Source organism: Gopherus evgoodei, chromosome 8 (genome assembly GCF_007399415.2).
Source record: "Gopherus evgoodei ecotype Sinaloan lineage chromosome 8, rGopEvg1_v1.p, whole genome shotgun sequence".
Taxonomy (NCBI): Eukaryota; Metazoa; Chordata; order Testudines; family Testudinidae; genus Gopherus; species Gopherus evgoodei.
In genome coordinates this window covers 47,880,571-47,902,792 of record NC_044329.1, presented here as the reverse complement: position 1 = coordinate 47,902,792, position 22,222 = coordinate 47,880,571, and the positions used below count along the sequence as shown (strand labels likewise).

At 51.2% G+C, this 22,222-nt stretch overlaps 1 protein-coding gene across 1 annotated transcript; it reads left to right on the top strand.

The window, feature by feature from the left end:
• Positions 1-3,363: 3,363 nt before the first annotated feature.
• On the top strand, positions 3,364-20,608 carry EEF1AKNMT (eEF1A lysine and N-terminal methyltransferase). The gene is made up of 8 exons (XM_030573026.1): positions 3,364-3,632; positions 5,898-6,651; positions 8,964-9,163; positions 12,240-12,435; positions 13,048-13,212; positions 14,959-15,174; positions 16,348-16,479; positions 17,358-20,608. The coding sequence occupies exons 1-8, from the start codon at positions 3,480-3,482 to the stop codon at positions 17,630-17,632; spliced, it is 2,091 nt and encodes a 696-aa protein (XP_030428886.1). The 5' UTR covers positions 3,364-3,479; the 3' UTR covers positions 17,633-20,608.
• Positions 20,609-22,222: the final 1,614 nt, after the last annotated feature.

The following is a 22,222-nucleotide window of genomic DNA, read 5'->3' as shown; positions in this document are numbered from 1 at the left end:
TGAATCGGTCAAAATCTACAAACCTACATTACACACCATCACTAGAATCTTCTCTGTCAACAGGTGTGGGCACATCTACATTTGAGAGTTTATAGAGGCACTGATGCAGCTGCACTGCTGTAGGTTCTCTGATGTAGTCACTTGCCCTCAGGAGAGAGCTTTCTTGTCAGCCCCTGCGAGCAGCAATAGCTATGTCAGGGGAAGAAGCTCTCCTACACTCTGTCACTTATGTCAGTGTAACATATGTCACTAAGGGGTGTCATAGTATAATTCCCAACTCTGGACCTTAGCGTCCAGGATATGGGTACTAGCCTAAAGTCCTCTAAGCTTAATTACCAGCTTAGATTTTGTAGCGCTGCCACCAATCAGTAATTCCAGGGCCTGATACCCTCTGGTCCCCCCAAACCCTTCCCTGGGGACCCCCAAGACCCAGATTCCTTGAGTCTCACAACAAAGGAGAATAAACCATTTCCCTTCCCCCTCCTTTCTTCCTCCCAGCTCTTTCCCGCCCTGGGTACACTAGGAGACCACCGTGATTCAATTCCTTGAATCACCACCCCGAAAGGAATGTTACCTTCCCCCTCCCTTCTTCCCAGGAGAGAGATACAGAGATAAACGCAGAGAGGAGGTTTTTTTTCCCTCCTCCCTTTCCTTTCTCCCACCAATTCCCTGGTGAGTGCAGACTCCCTTCCCTGGAGTCTTACAAAAGATAACCAAAAAATCAATTAGATTTAAAAAAAAAAGAGGAAAACTTTAATAAAGAAGGAAAACATAAAAATTGTCTCTGTATTCAAGATGGTTAATATACAGGGTTTTTATAGCTTATAGACAATAGAAAGAAGCTTTCTCCAGCAGAAACACAATTTAAGCTACTGCCAGCAAGTACACATCTGCAAATAAAGAAAAACAAGTTAAAAGACTATAACCGCCTTTTTACTTACTCACTATTCTGAATAGATAAGAGACTGTAGCAGGGAGATTGGCAGAAACCTGGTTGCACTCTAGTCCCGTCCAGGACCCAGAGAGAAAAACGCACAAACCCAAAACCCACAAACAAAGGCTTCCTTCCACCTAGATTTGAAAGTATCTTGTTTCCTGATTGGTCCTCTGGTCAGGTGTTTGGGTCTCTGTTTGTTAACCCTTTACAGGTAAAAGAGACATTAACCCTTAACTATCTGTTTATGACAAGGGGGATGATTTATACACACCCCTGAGCAACATAAGTTATGTACACATAAGCTGAAGTGTAGACACAGCAGACTCTAGAGCAAGGGCGGCCAAATTCACTGATCCTCCAAGCTGCATACAACAATCATCAGAAGTTTGAGAGCTGGGGCACACCTGCTGAGGCTCAGGGCTTCAGCCCCGCTCCTATTGAATCCCCAAGCCTCAGCAGGTAGGCACCCCTCATAGCTGAAGCCCCAAGACTCACCTCCCTGCTGAGCAGAAGCTCCTACCCCACCACTCCTCTTCCAGGCAGAAGTCCCAAACTCCCCTCCCAATCTGGTAGGTGGAGAATGGGGTGTGTGTGAGGGGCTCTGCGAGCTGCACTTTAACTGGAAAAGAGCCGCATGTGGCTTGTGAGTCACGGTTTGGCCACTCTTATTCTAAAGCCTATGCCACCTTCATCCATAGACTAGCCGTGCTGCTGTATATTTGCAGGTAAAGTAGTAGATGCCTATTGGAAAGCCTTCTGTTCTTCCTCCCCATTGGGACCTAACAGAGCTGCCAGTGGGAGCAGTTCCTATATACAGAACTGAGACTCAAGGAGCAGCCTAAAAACCCAAGCTTCTCTTTGTTCTGGTAGCACTTAGCTTTGGGTGGTACCAATGTATAGCTTCTTTCTCAGGAATGTCTGGCCAATGTGGGAATGAAAGGAGGACTGGAGTTAACTAAAACTAGAGGGAGAGGTGGGGAAGGAGAAACGGCAGCAGGAAACACATGAAAGAGCAATAGCATAAATACAGAGAGGAGGGGAGGCCAGTTAAGGGAGGAAGTGGCCTGAATAAGGCAGCAGTCAGTTATCAGAATGAGACACTGGACACACATTTTCATGGGTGGTGGCTCCAATGGGAAAAGGTGACAGGTTTGATACTGGACTGTACAGTGGAGGGGAAAAAGCAAACTCAAAGAGCTCAGCAGTCTGGAGATTTACTTATGGCAGTAAACACAAAAGGAAGGGAAGTAGCAGTTGTATAATCTATAAACAGAGGATAAGCCCAGGCCATTAAACTAAAATTAAGGGCTTGTTTCATTTGAGGTGGTAGAGTAGGGTGACCAGACAGCAAATGTGAAAAATTGGGAGGGGGAGTGGTGGTAATAGGAGCCTATATAAGAAAAAGGCCCCAAAATCAGAACTGTCCCTATAAAATTGGGACATCTGGTCACCCTACAGTAGGGGTCCATACAGCAACCGTGATTTGTGGGTAAGAGAGTTCAAAACTAATTGTGAAAGATAAAGCAGCATAGGCAGCAATAACTGGAGAAAGTCTGCCCCCAGCACATATGGGTCTGAATTAGTGAACCATCACTGGGGTAAGTGTGCAAAATGCTATTGGCTTGCACAGCCTATTAGAGAGTAATGGGGGTGTGAATTGCACAGCCTATTAGAGGTGGGGGAGGGAAGATATTTTACTGGACCAACTTCTGTTGGTAGGGTGACCAGACAGCAAATGTGAAAAATCAGGAGGGAGGGGTGGGAGGTAATATGAGCCTATATAAGAAAAAGACCCCAAAATTGGGACTGTCCCTATAAAATCAGAACATCCGGTCACCCTAGCTGCAGGGCCAGCTCTAGCCATTTCGCCGCCCCAAGCACAGCGGCACGCCGCGGGGGGCGCTCTGCCGCGTGCCAGTCCCACGGCTCCGGTACACCTCCCACAGGCGTCCCCGGATGCTCCACAAGAGCTGCCTGCCACCCTCCCAGCAACCGGCAAAGCGCCCCCCGCGGCATGCCGCCCCCTGCTGGGGCCTGGAGCAAGCCCTGCCTAGCTGCGGTGAGAGGCCAAGAGGAGCCCTTCATCCACACTCCCTCTGCTGGACGGGCCGATTTCAGCTCAGGGGAGCGCAGGCGGGCTGTGGCCTGTCTGAGTGCACAGAGCGCCACAGCACCCCCTTCACCCAGGCCATTGGGAGAGCCTCCCCGCCTCGCAGGGGCCGTTCCAGCATCCTCCCTTGCCTCCCTGTCAAAGTTCAAACAACACACACTGGGGTGGGGGAGGTAACGAACCAATGGTAAGAAAGTCGGAAAAAAGAGGCAACCAATGAGCTGCGACGTCGGTGCGCGGAGGCGGGGCCCAATGTTCGGGCTCCGAACGCGGACGTAGCGTGCCAGCGTTCCAGGATTCCACTGTGGGGGCAGGACGGGCGCACGTGGGGAGAGCCTCGGGTCCGGGCCCGGGTCCGGGCTCGCAGCGCGTCTGCCCGCCGGGGGACTCGGGAGGCGGGCTAGGCCCGGTGGGACGTCCCCTTCCCCCGCCATGGCACTGCTGCCCCGCAGCGCGCGGGACTTCGGCTCGGCCCAGTACTGGGAGCGCTTCTTCCAGCAGCGCGGCCCGCGCGCCTTCGAGTGGTACGGCGGCTACCTGGAGCTGTGCGCTGCGCTGCACAAGTATGTGCGTCCCCGCGACAAGGTGAGTGAGAGGCAGCCGGGTTCGTCTCGGTTGGGTGGGGGCCGAGACCCGGGCCGAAGGGTAGAGCGCGTCCGAGACTCCCCCGATTCCTGTAGGGCACGGGGCATAGGTAGGGTCAGAAGCAGCCTAGGGAAGAGGGGGTGGGTGAAGTCGCAGCCAAGTGGGGACACTGCTGGATCGCACCGAGAGAGTGGGTGTCATGGGCTCGCTAGGAGGTTGCAGCTCCTGGGGGCGGGGGTGGTCCTGCCAGGGTCGGTCCTGGGTCCTGTGCCAATGTTTTTATTAGCCTCTTGGGTAACGCAGGGGAGGGCCTGCTTGTAACGTTGGTGTCTGGCGCCAGGCAAACGGGGGTAGGGGCACGGGGCAGGACAGGATTAGAATTCAGAACAACCTGAGTTTAACAGGATGGAAGTCAATAAAACACGTTTAAAGTGCTGCACTTTGGAAGGAAAAATCAAATGCACAGCTACAAAAAGGGAAATAACTAGCTGGGCAGTGCAGCTGCTGGAAATGATCTGGGGTTATAGTGGATTGCAAATTGGATCTGATGCAGTTGCAAAAAAGATTAATGTTATTCTGGGGCATGTCAGCAGAAGCAGTGCATGTAAGACACAGGATGTAACTGTCACACTCTGCTTGGCACTGGTGAGGTATCAACTGGAGTACTATGTCCAATTCTGGGTGCCACATTTTAAGAAAGATGTGGACAAACTGAAGAGAGTCCAGAGGAGAGCAACAAAAGTGATAAGTTTTGAAAACTTGACCTAAGAAGAAATTTTTTTTTTTAAAAATGGGCATGTTCAGGCTTGAGAAAAGAATGGGAGGGGGGAATCTTTACCATATTTGAGGACTGTTATCAGACTATTATAAAGGAGACAGGGATCAGTTGTTCTTCATGTCCAGTGAAAGAATGACAACAAGTAATGACTTGATTTATAGCAAGAGAGGTTTAGGTTAGATATTAGGAAAGCTTTCTAACTTTAAGGGTAGTTAAGATCTGGAATCCCTGTCACTGGAGGTTTCTAAGAACAGGTTGCACAAACACCTGTCAGGGAGTATCTAGGTTTACTTGGTCCTGCCTCAGTGCAGGGGGCTGGACTTAATAACTTGTCAAAGTCCTTTTCAGCCCTACATTTTTATGATTCTGATTCTCTTAGGGCAGGCTCCATATGGATGCATGAAGAGGTATAGGCAGGGGCTGGGCTGGGCAGATCTCCTAGGTGCTGAGTACAGAAGATTTCTTTGATCCACAGGCCAGTGTCACAATTGGGTGGCTCAGAGCCTAGAACATATGCAAGATCCATCCCAGAACAGGAGACTCCCAAATGCTACTTGCTTGGGTGGATGTGGATCTACGACGGCGGTGGGCAGATTACGGCCCACGGGACCGTTCTCCCCGGCCCCTGAGCTCCTGGCCCATGAGGCTAGGCCCCGACCTCTTCCCTGCTGTTCCCCCTCCCTTACAGCCTCAGCTCACTGCACCACCAGCTCAATGCTTGGGGCAGTGAGCTCCTGGGGCAGATAGGGGGCAGGGGCCGGGCCACGTCTGCCTGTTTGGGGAGTCACAGCTTCCCCTAACCAGCCCTCCATACAATTTCTGAAATCAGATGTAGCCCTAGGCCAAAAAGTTTGCCCGCCCTCGATCTACAAGTAGGGAAGCAGCTTGGCAGCCAATCCCATGGATCCTCAGCTTATCCGCTCCAGTATCTCTCCATAAGTTGTTTGTTTTGCTTAGTGCTGAGCTAATGGCCCAGCCTGGTGTTGGGAGATGGTGACCAGTAGTTAAAACCAAGATCATGACCATTTGTGGTCATAAATGATTCCTCAGCACTTCTTAGAAGAAATGGGGTATGGCTCCCTTTATTCTGGCTAAAATTTAGCTCAGATAATCACATCTTGTCTCCCTGAATTCCATGTGCAGTTCAGGTTACATCCACTTGAGTTCACTGGTTGTTGTGCACTAGTCATCACATGGTGTCTTCCACCCTGGTGCAGGTATAGTGCAGTGGTGGGGAAGGGATTCCTGCGTGTGTGTTTAACAGGTACATGTCGAATGCCTCCTTTGCGTGTGGTGAATCCCTCTGTAGTACATTTATCACAAGATCTCCAAGTGTTGGTTAGTGAGCATTCATGGTGGATTTGTCTCCCAGAAAATCTGTTTTGTTGACCTACATGGTGTGTGTATGTGTGTTTTGGGATTGGTTGGGATAAACAGGACTGTGCTGTGTATCCACAGGGAAACTATTATCTCTTTAAATTTCTCAGGTTCTTGTAGTGGGTTGTGGCAACTCGGAACTGAGCGAGCAGATGTATGACGTGGGCTACCAGGACATTGTGAACATAGACATCAGCGAGGTTGTGATAAATCAGATGAGGGAGCGGAATGCCCACAGGAGGCCGAAGATGAGTTACCTGCGGATGGACATGCTGCAGATGGATTTCCAGGATGCCCAGTTCCAGGTGGTATTGGACAAGGGCACCCTAGATGCTATCCTGGTTGATGAAGAGGAGGCCACCCTCCAAAGGGTGGACAGGATGTTTTCTGAGATTAGCCGGGTGCTGCAGGTTGGAGGCCGTTACCTATGTGTCTCCTTGGCCCAGGCCCATGTAGTGAAGAAGGCGGTGGGCTACTTCTCCCAGGAAGGCTGGATGGTGCGTGTTCACCAGGTCTCAGGCAGTGCGGACGGAGTGGCCAAGCAGCAGTTTGTTCTGCCCGTTTTTGTCTATGTCATGACCAAGTTCAAGAAGATCCCAGATTCGGTTCTTCAGATCCTTGAAATCTGCACTGAGGAGCAGGACAAGCCTGTGCGGGTGGAGAGCGCTGAGCAGCTGATCGAGGCAGTAAAGGAGAGGCAGCTGTATGCTCTGCTGCGCAGCCAGCTGAATAAAAACCCCAGCGCGAGCCATGTCTCCCTGGATCTGTGTGATGCAGATGCCGGGAAACCTCGGTACACTCTGCATGTGGTGGATAGCCCCTCAGTGAAAGCCTCCCGGAACAATCACTTCGCCATCTTCATCAGTAAGTTCAGCTCCTCTGAGAGGATATTTCTCTAGCTGAGATGTTCAAAATAGGGGTGAGATCCTGATCCCATTGAAGTCCATGGAAAAACTCCCATTGACTTCAGCAGGGGTCACCATTTCAAGTTAAGCTCTTAAGTCTCTGGTTAGGTATAATAAGATAGGCCTGATTTTCACCAGTGCCGGACACCCAACAACTCCCATTCATTTCCATGGCAGTTGCTGGGTGTTCAGCACTAGAGATTGTTAGAGATTTTCCAACTGAACTTATTCTGCTGGCAAATGCCAAGCTGGTAGTATGAAATATTTCACCAACTCTATTACAGACTTGACGAAACTTTCATCAAAACATAGCCAGGTTCTCCCCTGCCCCCCTCAAAGTTCTGGGAGTGAGCAGCATTTCTCCAGCTCCCAGAGCTGGGGGCCGGTAGGGAGGCTCAGTGATTCTGCAGCAGCTGGGCTGAGATTTCCCAAGTGAGGGCAGTCAGGAAGCCAGAAACATTTCGTTTCAGTTCTCCTGAAATGGAATTTTTCTTTAAATTCGTTCCCATGAAAAGTTTGGCATGAACTGTCAAAAACGTAAAAAGTGGGATGAATTCCCTCCACCCCCACCCCAAAAATCCAAAATTTTTTGCAGAAAGATTCCCTTTTTTGGCCAGCTCTGCTGAGCACTTCTGAAAATCAAGTCAGTTATCAAAGATGCCTTTCAAGGCTCCTGAGCCCCTAAATTTAGACACCTCAGCTTTGAAAATCTTGGTCTCCAGGAGCAAAAGAACAAAACACATTCACTTGCCACGGTATTGTGTGTAGACAGAGCCCAGTCACTGACCAAAGAAGCAGTGCGGTGCTGTGGCCTGATATGAAGCCTTAATCTGACATAGGGGACTGATCATGAAAATGGGCGGTGGGACAGATCACATTTAACTGCCCCATTTTTCATCTCCAAAATGTGCCCATCGGTGTAATCTGAAGCACCTGGGCTTTATCGCATCAGTACTTGAGATAGTTGGATAGCCCCCTACATCAGCTCAGAGAGCAAATACACAATACAAGATACAGCTGTTAGCCAGTAGGATCTGATTCTGCCACCTTCCCAATGAGCTATTCCCAACCCCTATGAATAGCCCCATTCAATTTTATTGAGGCTACTTATGGAGAAAGATACCAGCAGCTGAGAGTTCTGGTGGCAGAATCTGCCCTCTAGTAAATAGCAGATGCTGATAATGGAGCATTCGTATGTGTTTGTTATTGACTTTCTCTGTGATGCTCAGTCCTGTTGTGGTAAATACCAGGTAAAATTTAAATAGACAAATTTGCTCTGTTTTAATATCATAAATGCACTCATTGCAGTTAGACATACATCCAACAAGGAAAGGCTATTGTATTTATAGTGTGTACAAACTGCCAGCTTCTTTAGGATCAGCAGGAGCTCGGAAGTAACTCCTTTCTTGAATTTGAGAGCGCTCCACTATTTAAAAAAACAAAACCATTTGACTGAGATTTCAGTGTATGAAATCCAGGCCTCCTTAACAGAATGCAGAAACCTCTCCTCTTCTTAGCCACGCACAAAGCAAGTCAGACTGGTCAGTGCATTTGTAGTATTTCTTCAATTGCCTTCTTCCAATCTGTTACCGGTAATGGAATTAATTTTTCACATTATTAAGGCAGATTTGTCAGCTAGACAATAACAATAATAGATGGCCTATTTGATTTTAATCCAAGGAGGCAACCTAGTCCAGCGCACCAGGCTGAGAGTTGGGATTCCTGGAGTTTGTTCCCATCTCTGACTCATTGTGGGACCAGTTAACCACTCTGCATCTCAGCTGTCCCATTCATAAATATGGGGCAGATACTTGCTCCACTTTCCAAGTGCTTTGGAATCTACAAATAGACACGATCCAGAGGAGTGCTAAGTCGTCTTGTTTCATTAGCACAGACTCTAGATACACAGTCCTGCAATGCGTTCAAGCCTTTGTATTATGAATGCATTGGAGGAAGGGGCATCCAAAATGTATTCAATCGAGGGGTGTATTGGGGAAGCTGCCATAGGGCTGCATCTAATTTGTCAGATCTGGAGAAAGTTGCAGTTGTCGTTGTCTTCAGTATAACAGGAGCACGCTGTTTACCGGTTCCAGCTTGATCCAAGCAGCACAGACGTACTGTGTTCTGGAGCTTATCTGTACTAGAGATGATGGCAGTTGCTTTGGCCGCTCCTGGCTAAAGGCGAAGATATATTGGTAGCACTGTACTTCTAGCACCATCTGTTTCTGCCACCGTGGTCTCTGCTCTCCTGACTGAGACCCCTTTCTTCAGTACCACAGGGCCGAGAGACCGAGTGGCTCTTCGGGACGGAGGCGGGTCGGAAGCAGCTGGCTGCCAGCGCAGGCTTCAGGCGGCTGATAACGGTGGCCCTGCACAGAGGTCAGCACTATGAAGGGATGGAAGGCATCCAGGCAGAGCTGTCGGGGAAGGTGATGGAGCTGGCGCCACCCAGCCTCCCATCCCAGCAGCAGGTAAGCGCTGTTCCCAACAGCTGTGTTCAGGCATCTCCTTGGGCAGAGCTGCAAACCCAGCCTGCACCCCACACATCCATAGCCAGGCTCAAGCTCCTACTTCAGGGCCTCCTGCTGCTCTCTGTTGCCGTTGCATGTTCTTTCAGCAGGAAGTGGGCTCCAATTGCAAAATTTGATCTGGTTCCAGTCAAGGGAGGAGTTCAACTCAGGGGCTTAGTTCAGCCTAGTATCTAGCTGCTGTTTTATTCTCCTCTCTGCCCCAGCTCCAGTCACTTCATTTCTTTAGGCTGTGATTTTTGGATGCCTTAATTTGAGGGCCTCAACTTCAGATACCCCAACAGGGCCTGATTTTTAGAGAGAGGGCATCTCAAGTTGGGCACCCAAAACCACTCGTCCTGTTTGCAAATATTGACCTGAATCTCTTCCGCCTTCCTGTTTCTTTCTGCAGCTGTCTCCCCACCTTGCTGAGGATTGAACCCTTCAGCAACTGCCAAAATGTGTATTATTGCCGTGACGTGTTTCCTGCATCTCAGCTAATAACTAGATAACGGTGGTGAAAAAAACTGGCCAAAGTACTATGCCACACAAACCTGTCCACTTCTCACGCTCCCCTGCTATCCTCAGCTTCCTACAGCAAATATCCTTTCAATTCCTAAGATGCATCTGGTTCAGCCTGGCTTCTTAAGAGGAGACGTAGAATGGTTTATTGTGCCTCTTTCAGTATTAGCAGGTCAAACAGGGATCTATCCTGGATCCAGTTCTATTCAGTGTCTTCATAAACGATTTGGATAATGGCACAGTAGACATACACTGACACAATTTTTGGATGATACCAAAGGGAGATTTTTTTGCAGGTGTTTTGGAGGACAGGATTAGAATTCAAAATGATCTTGACAAACTGGAGAAATGGTCTGAAATAAATAGGATGAAATTGAGTAAGGACAAAAGCAAAGTACTCCACTTGGAAGAAGAAATCAGTTGCACAAATACAAAATGGGAAATGACTGCCTAGGAAGGAGTACTGCCGGTTATAGTGAATCACAAACTCCATATGCATCAACAGTGTAACACTGTTGCAAATAAAGTGAACCTCATTTTGGGCTATGTTACTAAGAGTGTTGTAAGCAAGACACAAGAAGTATGTCAAACAGGCCATCTACGTAGAACCGACAAATCTGCCTTAATAATGTGAAAGATTAATTCTACCACTACTCAGCAATGAAAAGGCCTCAATTGGAGTGTTGTGTCCAGTTCTGGGCACCATACTTCGAGATAGATGTGGACAAATTGGAGAAAGTCCAGAAAGAGCAACAAAAATGATTAAAAGTCTAGAAAACATGATCTGAGAGAGAAGATTGAAAAAATGGGCATGTTTAGTCTGGAGAAGAGAAGACTAAGGAGGGAAATAAGTCTTCAAGTATGTAAAAGGTTGTTACAAAGAGGAGGGTGATAAATTGTCCTCCTTATCCACTGAGGACAGGACAAGGAGCAATGGGCTTAAAATGCAGCAAGAGAGATTTAGGTTAGACATTAGGAAAAGCTTCCTAACTGTCAGGGTAGTTAAGCACTGAAATAAATTACCTACAGACTTACCTACAGAGGATGTGGAATCTCCATCTTTGGAGGTTTTAAGAACAGGTTGGACTAATACCTGTCAGGGATGGTCTAGATCAGGTGGGCAAACTACAGCCTGCAGGCTCCTCTTGCCCAGCCCCTGAGCGCCTGGCCTGTGAGGCTGCTTCCTCCGCCCTCCCCGCCTCTGTACCCCTCTCCTGCAGCCTCAGCTTGCTGCACCGCCAACGCAGTGCTCTGGGTGGTAGGGCTCTTGCAGAGCAGCGGCCTGACGCGATGCTCTGTGCTGCGCAGTGGCGTGGCTGGCTCCAGGTGGGCAGAATGACTGCCTGTCCTGGTGCGCTGGGCAGTGTGGCTGTAGCCCTGCCAGCCACCAGTACTCCAGGCAGCACGTGGATAGAGGGCAGGGGAGTTCGGGGTGGTGGTCAGGGGGCAGGGGTGTGGATAGGGGGTGAGGCGGTCAGAGGGCGGGGTATGGAGGTTGAATGGGGACAGTCGTCCAGGGGGAGCAGTCTGGAATGAGAAATGGGGGTGGATTGGGCAGCGGGGGGGGGGGGGGGGCAGGCAGGAGCAGGGGTCCCAAGGTGGTCAGGGGACAGGGAGGAGTGGATGGGGCAGGAGTCCTTAAAGGGCCATTGGGGCCGAGAAGCTGTGGGGGATTGGATAAGGGGCGGGAGCCAGGCCACGCTTGGCTGTTTGGGAAGGCACAGCCTCCCCTAACCGGCCCTCCATAAAATTTCAGAAACCCTCAGGCCAAAAAGTTTGCCTGCCTCTGGTCTAGATAATACTTAGTCCTGTCTTAGTGCAGGGGATTGGACTAGACGACCTCTCGAGGTCCCTTCTAGTTCTAGATTTCGGTGACTCTGTGAAACTGTTCTTCTGGTCTACTGTTAAAGGCAAAAGTACAGGAGACCAGGCAAAACTGGATTCTATAATCTGTCTTCCTTTCAGATTTCAGTAGTTGTGGAAAATCAGATTCAAATCCCCGGCAGATCTAGTTCCAGGTCTGGTTCTGAGGCAGTTGAAATTGTTCATGAGGTTTCTGTCCAAGACATTAGAATTCTCATGAGAACAACTGATTTCATAAGAATCTTGCCAAATTGGACAAGAATCTTAAAAGAGCAATTTGATTTTTTTAAATTTATTTTAGCATCACTGAAAATCAGACCAGATCCTTGCTTTGGCCTGAAAGCCAAGCTCTGAACCCATCAGAATCTGTATCCAAACAGCAGCCCCTTGGACCATCATGCTATATGGGTCACTGTTGAGCCGGGATGCAATGCTGTTGGCTTGGTCTCCAATCAGCCTAGATAGGGATTGCAGTGGGAGTTTGCACAACACCGGTTAGAGCAACAAACTGCCTTGTGTTCATGGCAGTCTTGTTTTGGTGCCGTTTTCCTATTGCAGTCTCTGGGCTGGTAGCTCTTTCTCTGGTTCTTTCTGTAAAGCTCTCTGGTGTCTCCTGTGTGAGTTAGTTTTCCTATTGCTTTTCTTTCTCCCCCAGGTGCCGTTTCTTTCTGTAGGGGGGGACATCGGGATCCGTACCATTCAGCACCAGGATACCAGCGCCATGAGTGGGGAATACCTCATTGAGGACGTAAAAGGGGACAACATGTGCTATTTCCGGCGGCTCATATTCCTCAACAACAGGAACGTGGTGCAGTCAGAAGCCAGGCTGCTGTCCAGTGCATCCCCTAGAGGTGTGTAAACTTGGGCCTAAGAATTTGGGAAAGATTCTCCGGGCTTGGGCAGCATGGTAAAGGGCTGGGAAGAGTGGCATTATACCCAGGAGCCGTTGGATGGCTCTGGGCAGCAGTAAGCAGGTTGGAAAGCAATGGGAGCACATCATGAGAATAAATGGAACAACCACATTGGATGACATCTAGCTCATCCCAGGAGGCCACTGTGGAGAAGAAAGATTAGGGTGTATTGGTCAATCACAGGATGACTGAGCCATCACTGTGATGTGGCTATGAAAAAGGCTAATGTAGTCCTAGGATGCATCAGGCAAGGTATTTCCAGTAGCGACAAGGAAGAACTAGTACCATTATACAAGGCACTGGTGTGACATCATGTGGAATACTGTGTGCAGTTCTGGTCTCCTATGTTTAAGAAACATGAATTCAGACTGGAACAGGTGCAGAGAAGGGCTGCTAGGATGATCAGAGGAATGGAGAATCTAACTTACATGAGGAGACTCGGAGAGCTCTCCCGCAAGGATATGCCCTGCTGTCCCCTGCGCATATCAGGTGTGCCAGCCCCTCTGCATGTCTGCCTGGGCATCTTGCTAATGTCTGTCCTGTGTTGTTCAGGCCAGAAGCAGCGGAAGAAGGACAAGAAGAAACAGAGGTCTGGTTCCACCGAGGCCCCCGCAACATCAGCTTGCCAGGCCATTGACAGGAGCTACCTCTGCTGTGAACACCATAAGGCCATGGTTGCAGGACTGGCTCTGCTGAGAAAGCCTGAGTTCCTACCAGGTGCGAGGCCCATGAGCTAAGAGAAATGAACACCCCCACCACCACCGCCATAGGAGAGGGCAAGTCCCTAGTACAAGTCTTCCCTGCTCTTGTACCTGATCTAGTCAACTCAATGCCAGGGACAGCTAAGGGGAGGGATGAGTGTCTCCATCAGTAACCAAATGGCAGGCCGGGCCCAGGGACTCCTCTCTGGCTGCCGCTGGTGCTAGTCCGTCTGTCCTCTCCCTATCCCAGAGGCATGGGTGAGTCTCTGGTGCTGTCTGGACGTGTTGTGGATAGTGCTGTAGCCTCCCCCATCATGAAAGATGCTACAGCAACGGCACACAGTCGTTTTGGTATGGAGTGGCTGCAGAGTCTATTGCTTCGAGCAGGAGCCTTGGACTCTGGACTCCTGGTTTCTGTGCCTGGCGCTGACACAGAGTGCTTGTGGGTTGATGTCTGTGCCCCAGCTCCCCTGTCTGTAAAGCGGCAAGGACGACGGTTGCCCACGTCCTGCCGGAAGGGAGGGGAAGCTCTGCTAGCTCAAGCTCGCCAAGCACTTTGTAATCCTCCCGTGGCAGACCCTGGAGGAGTGCCAAGCACTATTGGTCAGAGGGAAGCTCCTTGGACTGGATTTCCAGTCTCATGGATAGGTAACTGGGGGATGTTAGGTTGGGGAAGTGCTTCTGGCTGGGCGGGGGGACTGGGCGCTAGCCCTGGGGTCTCCTGGTGCTCTGGGTTAGGGCGCTCGCCACCTGTCGCTACAGAGCTGGTTTAAAAGGCTGGCGAGGTCAGGAGGCGAAACGAGCAGCGTGGCTTCAGCATGTTCCTAGCAGGCCTTGTGTACGTCCCAGGCTCAGCACCCGTGCCCAGTCAGCTGTGGCTGCCTGATGTTGCAAAGCCAGGGGAGTTTCAGGACCTGCTAGGTTGCATTGTCTGAGCAGAGCAGAGGGTGGTGGTCTGGTGCCTGCTGCTGTCTGCCTGGCTCTATTGCTCGCTCACTATCCTGGGTGCTCCCTTACCTTCCCATTCAGCAGCTGATGGCCTGGTAGCCGGTGGGCAGCCACAGCCTCCACAAAAGGCTGCTGCTGTCTCAGGATACCAAGAGCTGAGCAAAAGCAGCTCTACCCCCAGCCAGTGAGGCAGTGACATCAACCGGGACACCAAGGTGCTGGGCATGAGTCTCTCCACTGCCCTGAACTTCCCTGACGTGTGCATCCCTGTTACACGGGTAGCTTCTGTAGGAGCTGAGTTGCTGGTGGCTTGAATTTCCCTGGACTGTCGCCCGCAGTTGATCAGCTTCGTTCTAACCCTGAAACAGAGGGAAAAGGGATGAGGGGCCTGGTTTCTGGACTCCATGGGGACCTCAGTGTGCAGCTGGAAGGCCAGATGTGAGCTGTGTTAAAATGAAAACTTCCCTCTGAAATTTTTCTAGCTAAATCAACTCGAGAAGGAGAGGAAGCAGGTGGGCAGGAGATGGGTCCAGAGCAGCAGAGAGCGAACTGACCCAGCTGCAGGAGGGAAGGGGTTAAAGATGTGTTTGGTTTAGATAGTGGGGACCCAAGGACTGCATAGATGAAGAGGAAGCCGCCTCCGCGCCCAAGCTCTACCCCAGCAGGGACCCTGTTGCCTAGCCGAAGCCAGATGCAGTGGTGGGTGGAATGTGAGCATAGTGTTCTCCCACGCTGGCCTGGAGGGGGGAGCGTAGAGCATGGAGGGTTCAGGTTGCCACGGAGGTTAATTTCCTGGCTTGCTTCCCGCTTGCAGGAGCCCAGCTCTCGGTGCTGGTGATTGGGCTGGGCGGGGGCAGCCTGCCTCTCTTCATCCACGACTATTTCTGCCAGTCCCACGTTGAGGCTGTTGAAATCGACCCCTCCATGCTGGAGGTGGCTACCCGGTGGTTTGGCTTTTCCCAAGGCGACAGGATGAAGGTTCACATCTCGGACGGTCTGGACTATGTGGCTGAGCTGGCAGCAGCAGCGGGTAATGGACAAGGGTCCCTGCAGACTGATGTGCTCCTGAGGACCCCCCCCATCCTGCCTCCCCACTCTTGAATGTTGTGAGAGGATGGTATCGGATCCACGCCTGTAGCTGCTAGCCAGGGTCACTGCAGAGCAGTGCTGAGCACTCCCTTTGCTTCTTGACCCTGGGCACTGAGCACAGCAACCCCAATGCCTATCTTTCAAGCTCCTTGTGGTTGTTTAGCCTTGTACCCCATAGGGATGAGGCAAGGGGATGGGGGGACTCACTGTTCCAGAGTTCCTACTAAGGCAGTGCCCAGGGGTGGTGAGAGGAGAGATGATGTGTTACCTCAGTGGACAATTCTGACTCCTACCCATCCCTTTCTTGTTGATTCCCCTTCTCCCCACCCAGTTGTGTCTTCTGCTGAGAGGTTCTCTTCCATTCTGAGCCACACCATCTCTCTCTCCTCTGCCCAGTTCCTCCACACTAGCCCATCACTGCTTTACCATCAGCCACTTAATTTGTATGTAACACACACGTGAGCTGAGGTGCCGTTAGCAAGGTGTGGCAGGATAGCTGATTCTCTTCCACCTGCAGCCATTAGCATCATGCGCTATGACCTTTTCAGCTCTCCTGAAGCTGAAAAGCAGAGTCATCCTTTGCTGGTGCGTGGATGGGAGACCTCCAAAGAGAACCCAAATTCTTGAGAAAGTGGTGGTGTTGCATTATTGGTTGCATTCTTTCCCCAGTCCCTACTGAATTAATGCCACAGCCTGGTGTTGGGGGGGGTCACTGTGCTGCGGGAGGGCTCATCTTTCTGGCAAGATGTCAAATGGGTTGCGTGATTACTTGTGGTCATTGAAAGATCTCCTGGCCTAGTGCCAAATTCCAGTCTGGCTGCCTGTAGTTCCAATGTGACACAGTGTTCTTTGCTTCCTCTGTTAAGTGTTGAGCAGCTGCCACAACCACTCCAGAGGTGGCTGCATTTCTGTGGAAGGGGAGAAGACTCCTGCAAGTGTCATTCATAAATCCTTGGATGGAAGCTGCTGTGCAAATGGCAGAAGAGTCTTTTAATCTTCCACCTTTTATCTCAGCCACTCGCCCAATGACTATGGCAGTGAGCAGTGCTTGGCTCATTCCACGCTATTGCTGCCTTGCTCTTTGGATGCTAACTGGGCTGTTCTCCTTCCGCAGCACCAGCCCAGTACGATGTTGTCATGTTTGATGTAGACAGCAAGGATCCCACGCTGGGAATGAGCTGCCCGCCCCCTGCCTTTGTGGAAACGTCCTTCCTGCAGAAGGTTAGAACCATCCTGGCACCGGAAGGTACGGAAAGCCTGTCCGACAGCCTCGCATGTGCGCAGATGCCGTGCTGCAGCGCCTGCATCCCAAATGGCTGTCTCCAGGTGTCAGCACCCTCTTAGAGTCTCTTCATGCTGGAAGAGAGCAAGTGTGACCCTAGCGATGAAAGCTGGGAGCTGGGTGGCAGGATCCCTGGGTTCTGTGCCTGGAGCAGCCTCTGTGACTCTACTCCGCTCTTTAAAACAGAGCAAATAACGCCCATTTGACGGGAGGCTCAATGGTATAACGTTGATGAGGCAGATGGAGCCGCTCAATGGATGTACAGGGTGGTGTGGGTCAGATTGCAATGCCCTCCCCCAGGATGACTTGCACCTTGCTCCATGAGCAGCCCTGCTGATACCAGTGGGTCTGCTCATGGAGGAAGGGGCAATGAGGGATGGCAGGCTGGCCCTCTGTGTACTCAGTGATTCACTGGCATTAGCGACAGCAACGGGATCCCTCTGCTAGAAACTGGATCCAGCTGCTAACTAGCTGCAGGCCCATGGCTGCTCTGCAGGGGCCTCTCTTCAATTGCGCTGTGTGCCAAGACTTTCACCCACTTGTCCTTTGGTGCTGGTGCTCTCAAGCTTTACCCAGACAAGGGCCGTGGCGCCGCCTTGCTGTTAATTCAGGAGTTGCACCAAATGGGCACAATGTGGAGCAGACTGAGGCTGCAAGCCTGGCTGTGCTGCTGTGAGACCGTGGGTTCCAATATGCTTGGCTCCAGTTGGAGCTCAGCCTGCTGGGATCTGTAGTCCCCCAGCAGCGCCTCTATTGGTGGGGAGTAGGGTGGGGCAGGTTGCCTCTGACCACTCCAGTTCCAAATGTGCCTGTGCTTTTGGGTCTCTTTTCCCTTGCTCCAGGAGTTTTTGTGGTCAATCTGGTGTGCCGAGACTCGCTGCTCAAAGACTCGGTTCTGGCTGCCCTCAAGGAGGTATTCCCTCTGCTGTATGCCCGGAGGATCGAGGGAGAGGTCAACGAAATCCTGTTCTGCCAGCAGTATCCTGAGGGGAAGCTGGCTGCCCCGGAGCTCCTGGAGACAGCTAGGACTCTGGAGAGGACACTGAGGAGGCCTGGCCAAGCGTGGGATAGCTCCTACGTTCTGTCGGACATGCTGAAGGCAGTGGAGATTGTGTGAGAGGAACGTTCTGCCTCGTCTGGGTTATCCACCTGTGCTCTCGGTTTGAAGAGAGGAGCTGAAGGCGGTTGTGCCGTCTGACTGGTAAACACTGCGAGTGAAGAGTGGTGCCCTCCAACACCTCACATACGCGCTCCTCCTGGCTGCTAGGGCCAGAATGGTGCATCTCAAGCAGCCTGTCCAAGGGGAGACAGGATCCTGGGAGCGAAAGCCTCCCTCTGGGGAAAAAGGGAGGCTGCCAGCCATAGTGAAAGGACTGAGGTGACCCCTGCACTCCCCAAAAGGGTCTCAAGGCAGCAGCCAATGGTGTGAGAAGTTCTGTTCCTTCTCCAAGTGGCTGTGAGCCAGCTGCTTAGGGGAGTGAGGCCTGGTCTAGCTCTACTCCTTTGGCTCCTTATTGCTGTGGAGGCCAGTCCCCTGGGCATCAGTGCTGGGTGTTTGCTGCAGGAGCCTCCCCCACTTTGCTTTTAAAATAAAAGTCTTTTTCCTTGGCAGATGTAGAATTGGGGAAGCAGGGCCTTGGGTGTGGAGTGGGAGGCCAGCATGAAGGATGGGAGCATGAGGGCCGAAGCCGGTAGGCTGGGAAAAAGTGAGGAAGTCCATCTTACAACAGGGGGCTGCCTGGGTCTGTCTCTGACCCCAAATCCCACCTGTCTCCTGTATCTCTCCGCCTGACTCACCCATGTGCAGTCTTGTCACTAGCCCTGCCTGCCATTTGGAGACACTCACCCCAGCTCTCCCTTCAGCTGCCCCACGCTCCGCACAATTTTCTCTGACCCTAGGTGAATAGGTGGGATCTGAGGAAGAGGTAGGCCCAGCACTGAGCTCCTCAGGCCTGCATGGCTCTCTCTCACTGAAGTCAGAGGGAGTCCCTGCTCTGTAAGGACATTAGAATGGGGTCTTGGGTGGATCTGTTTGTACTGCCATGGCTGCAACCCCAAAGTGGTGGACATCTGATGTGTGTTTTAAAATGCTCTCAGCCAGCACTGGTATGTCCTCCTGTGTCTTCCGGGAAGAACATAAGCTTTTTGACAGTCTGAGGATCAGTGTCATACTGCAGCTACCTCTGGGCTAGAACGCAGCTAAGTTGAACAGTCCATAGCAACCTTAATGGTGTTTTGTATGATGAGACATGAAGGAGAACTCAGGGTGCTGAACTAGGCTGGCCCTAATGTAAACATGTGCCTTGTCACATCAGCCCACGCTGGCTCTCCCTCCTAGTAACTACTCAGTGGTGGTCATTTGTCTGAGCACTCAGGGCTTTGTCTTTGCATCTCTCCTAAAACTTGGCCCTTCTTCCAGCACAGCAGCTGGCTCAGTGCAGCTGCGGCGGGAGTGATGTCACTGCTGAATGAGCACCATGCTTCCTGCTGCACCAGTACTATGCCTGGGCATGTCTCCAACCAGGTGTGAAACAGACCCAGCACTGCCGGCCCTGGGAGATCTGCCCAGGTCAAAGCCTGAGGGGCTGGGGCTGCAGGCAGATGGGACTCAGAAGGGGAAATCATGTGCCTGTAGCCCTGAGAAACAGACACAACAAAATGAATTTCCCTTCGTACTAAAGACAAAACTCAAATACCAGCAATCGGCCAGGCCCAGGAACCTGCAAGTCCTACCCCAGCATGCTGCACTGTGAGTCGGCTCTCTGGTCCACCTTAAGGCACCCCTCAGAAGGAGGTGGGTGCCTGATGAAGGACCTCCAGGCTACAACTGCCACTTAACCCCTGGACCCACATCAGCCCAGTACCCAGTCATTCCTCTGCGATTGCTGCTAGTGCCCTTGGCACTCACTCCCATGGCCTGCCAGCACCAATACTGCCTCCCCCTCGGGCTGTTCCTACCCATCCTAGGCCCAAGCCAGATGTGAGGTGTGATCGTTTAAGGACTTGGCACCAGCCCAAAGGCCATTTTGCATAGACCTCTCATAGACTCAGGTGCCATCCGCCACTTCTGCCCTAGGCCTTTGGAGCTTTCACCTCTGTGGGAAGGGAGGGTACCTAGCCACCAGCCCTGAGACTGACCCCCTCCGGGTTAATACTGTGGGGGGGGGGGGCGCAGGGGAGGGGGTGCTGGCCTGACCCCTGCAGAAGTAGGGCAATGGCCTCTCCAGCAGAAGGGCTGGGCTTCAGGGAAGCAGAAGTGAACTCTTTTTGGGGGAACAGCTGATGGAAGTGGGGGCAGGGGAGGTCAGAAGTGTGCTGGAAGGGAACCAATGGGGGACTCCACTGCTGCTTGGCAGTGCTCCAAGAGAGTAGAGGCATCAGTGGGTGTTACCAGCTGGTAACTCTGATTGGATCCCCGTATGCATAGCTAAGGCTTTGTGCTCACAGAGTGCTTGTGGCCACCTCCCTCCAGGAGCGAGAGTCAGCCAGCGTCAGGAAGAGGTGTCCAGGACTGAGTAAGGTGACTGAATTAAAAGGTGAGGGGAAGGTGCAGCCATAACATGAGCAGCAGGTTCTGGAGGGGGTGTTTGGGAGGTGGGGGCTGCTGGATGGAGATGACCATCTGAGTCTCCCTGTCACCACAGCCCACCCTTTGCCTTGCAGGTTAACAACAGGTGCAGCAGAGTCCCTTTGAATCATTCCCCGGCAATATCCATCCCCGGACATGCTACTTACAGAAATCTCATATCCTCTGCCCCCAAAGGAGCCCTGTAGTCCAGTTTGCGGGTTTTACCTCAAACCTCTGCTCTTGTATAACACACAGCACTTGGGAGTTAATAGAAATGAGAGAGTGCTGGAAACAAATGGTTACAATACAAACCAAAACAGGCAAATCTGGGTTTACACTTATCAATAGTTCCCTTTCCTATCTAAAAAAGTAGGTTCTCCCCTCCACCGCCCTAAAGCACATTCTCAATATCAATTACTCCTTAACTATTACCTGTACAGACATCTCTTGATTATGAATCTTGACAAAGTACAAGCTTTCTGTAGCTACCTGACTTGTTACAGAATATTTATCCATGAAGTGTAAGACATGTTTGATGTAGTGAGTTTGTCAGGTCTCAGGTGAGGCTTGTTTGCAAAGAACAGGACCCTTTGCGAAGAAGCCTCTGTTACAGTGACCCTGGCCTTTTTGCCTAAGCATGGGCTGTGCAAATCTCTGTTCTGCACCTCTCTTGTGGGACCTGGCCTCTACCATATAGGAGGGTTTTTTTATTCTTGAGGGAGGAAACCAGCTGCCTTTGTTCCACTCCAACTGCTCACTTGTCCCAGCAACTCTCTGCCAGTGAGACTGGTGTGGGACAGACTAGACTTGGGAACATGGCAGTGAAAGGCTCTGCAGCCCATGGGCAACTCCAGAGCCAGGCATTCCCCCATCCAAGGTACTCTGGAATACTTCCCCGTTATTCTTTGGATTTTACAATCCAGTGCTTGTGAGAGGCACTGGATTAGCCCATAGTGGGGCTTTGATCACTGCCTTTCCCATGTTGCTAAAGAGGAAGGATATCTTGACTAGAGATGCGGGTTTTTCCAACATAGCAAAGGTTGGAAAAGGCTGAGAACTGATGGATTATTTATTATTGAGCTGTAAGGGGATCAGCCAAGGAACAGGGTTTCCTGAGTGTCTTTTTCTAAATAGAGGTGGAAGTCTCCACCCTTCTAAAAACCAACATCAGTTTACTAGCAAGCAGCCCAGCTGGGCTTGGAAAGCATGACCAGCCCAGGCTCTCTCATTGGGCGACCCACACGGAGAAGATTTCTGACGCTAAAGGGCTCCTCAGTCTAGCAGACAATGGCATAATGAGATCCAATGGCTGGAAACTGAAGCTAGACAAATCCAGACAAGAAATAAGATGCCAGGGTTTAGCAGTGATGGTAGTTAACCATTGGCTGGATAGGGTGGATTCTCTATCACATGGAGTCTTACAGGTAACATTGGGGGTCTTTTTAAAAGAGCTCCTCTAGCTCAACCAGAGGCTATAGGCTTGATACAGACATTAGTGGAAGGAGGGATAGCTCAGTGGCTTGAGCATTGGCCTGATAAATCCAGGGTTATGTGCTCAATGCTTGAGGGGGCCATTTAGGGAACTGGGATAAAAATCTGTCTGGGGATTTGTTCCCCTTTGAGCAGAGGGTTGATCTAGATGACCCGAGGTCCCTTCCAACCCTCATATTCTGTGATGCTGAATTCTCTAGCCTTGTTATGCAGGAGGTCTGACTAGATGATCACAATGGTCCCATCTGGCCCTAAACTTGATGACTATTTAGATTTTCACACCATGCCCTTCACTGCAATGCCTGAGTGCCTCCAGAACTAGGACCCAGATCCACAAAAGTGTTTAGGCTCTTAAGTTCCATTGATTTCAGTGGAATTTAGAAGCTTAAATACCTGTGAGGATCTGGGCCAATGGTCACAGTGGAGTAGGAAGCAGGTATGTGGAATTGCCCTCTCCCCTGTTCACATGTCATGAGATCCAGCCCCTAGAAGGTCCAATCCTGGAGGAACCATTGGGAATCTCCATCTGGCTGTGGTGTTTCACTGGTGTCCATCACCTCAGAGGCTGCTTGAGTATTGGGAGAGCCAGCAGAGGGAAGCAAACACTCCACCCCAGCCTCCCCAAGGTGTCTCAACTTCAACCAGTGC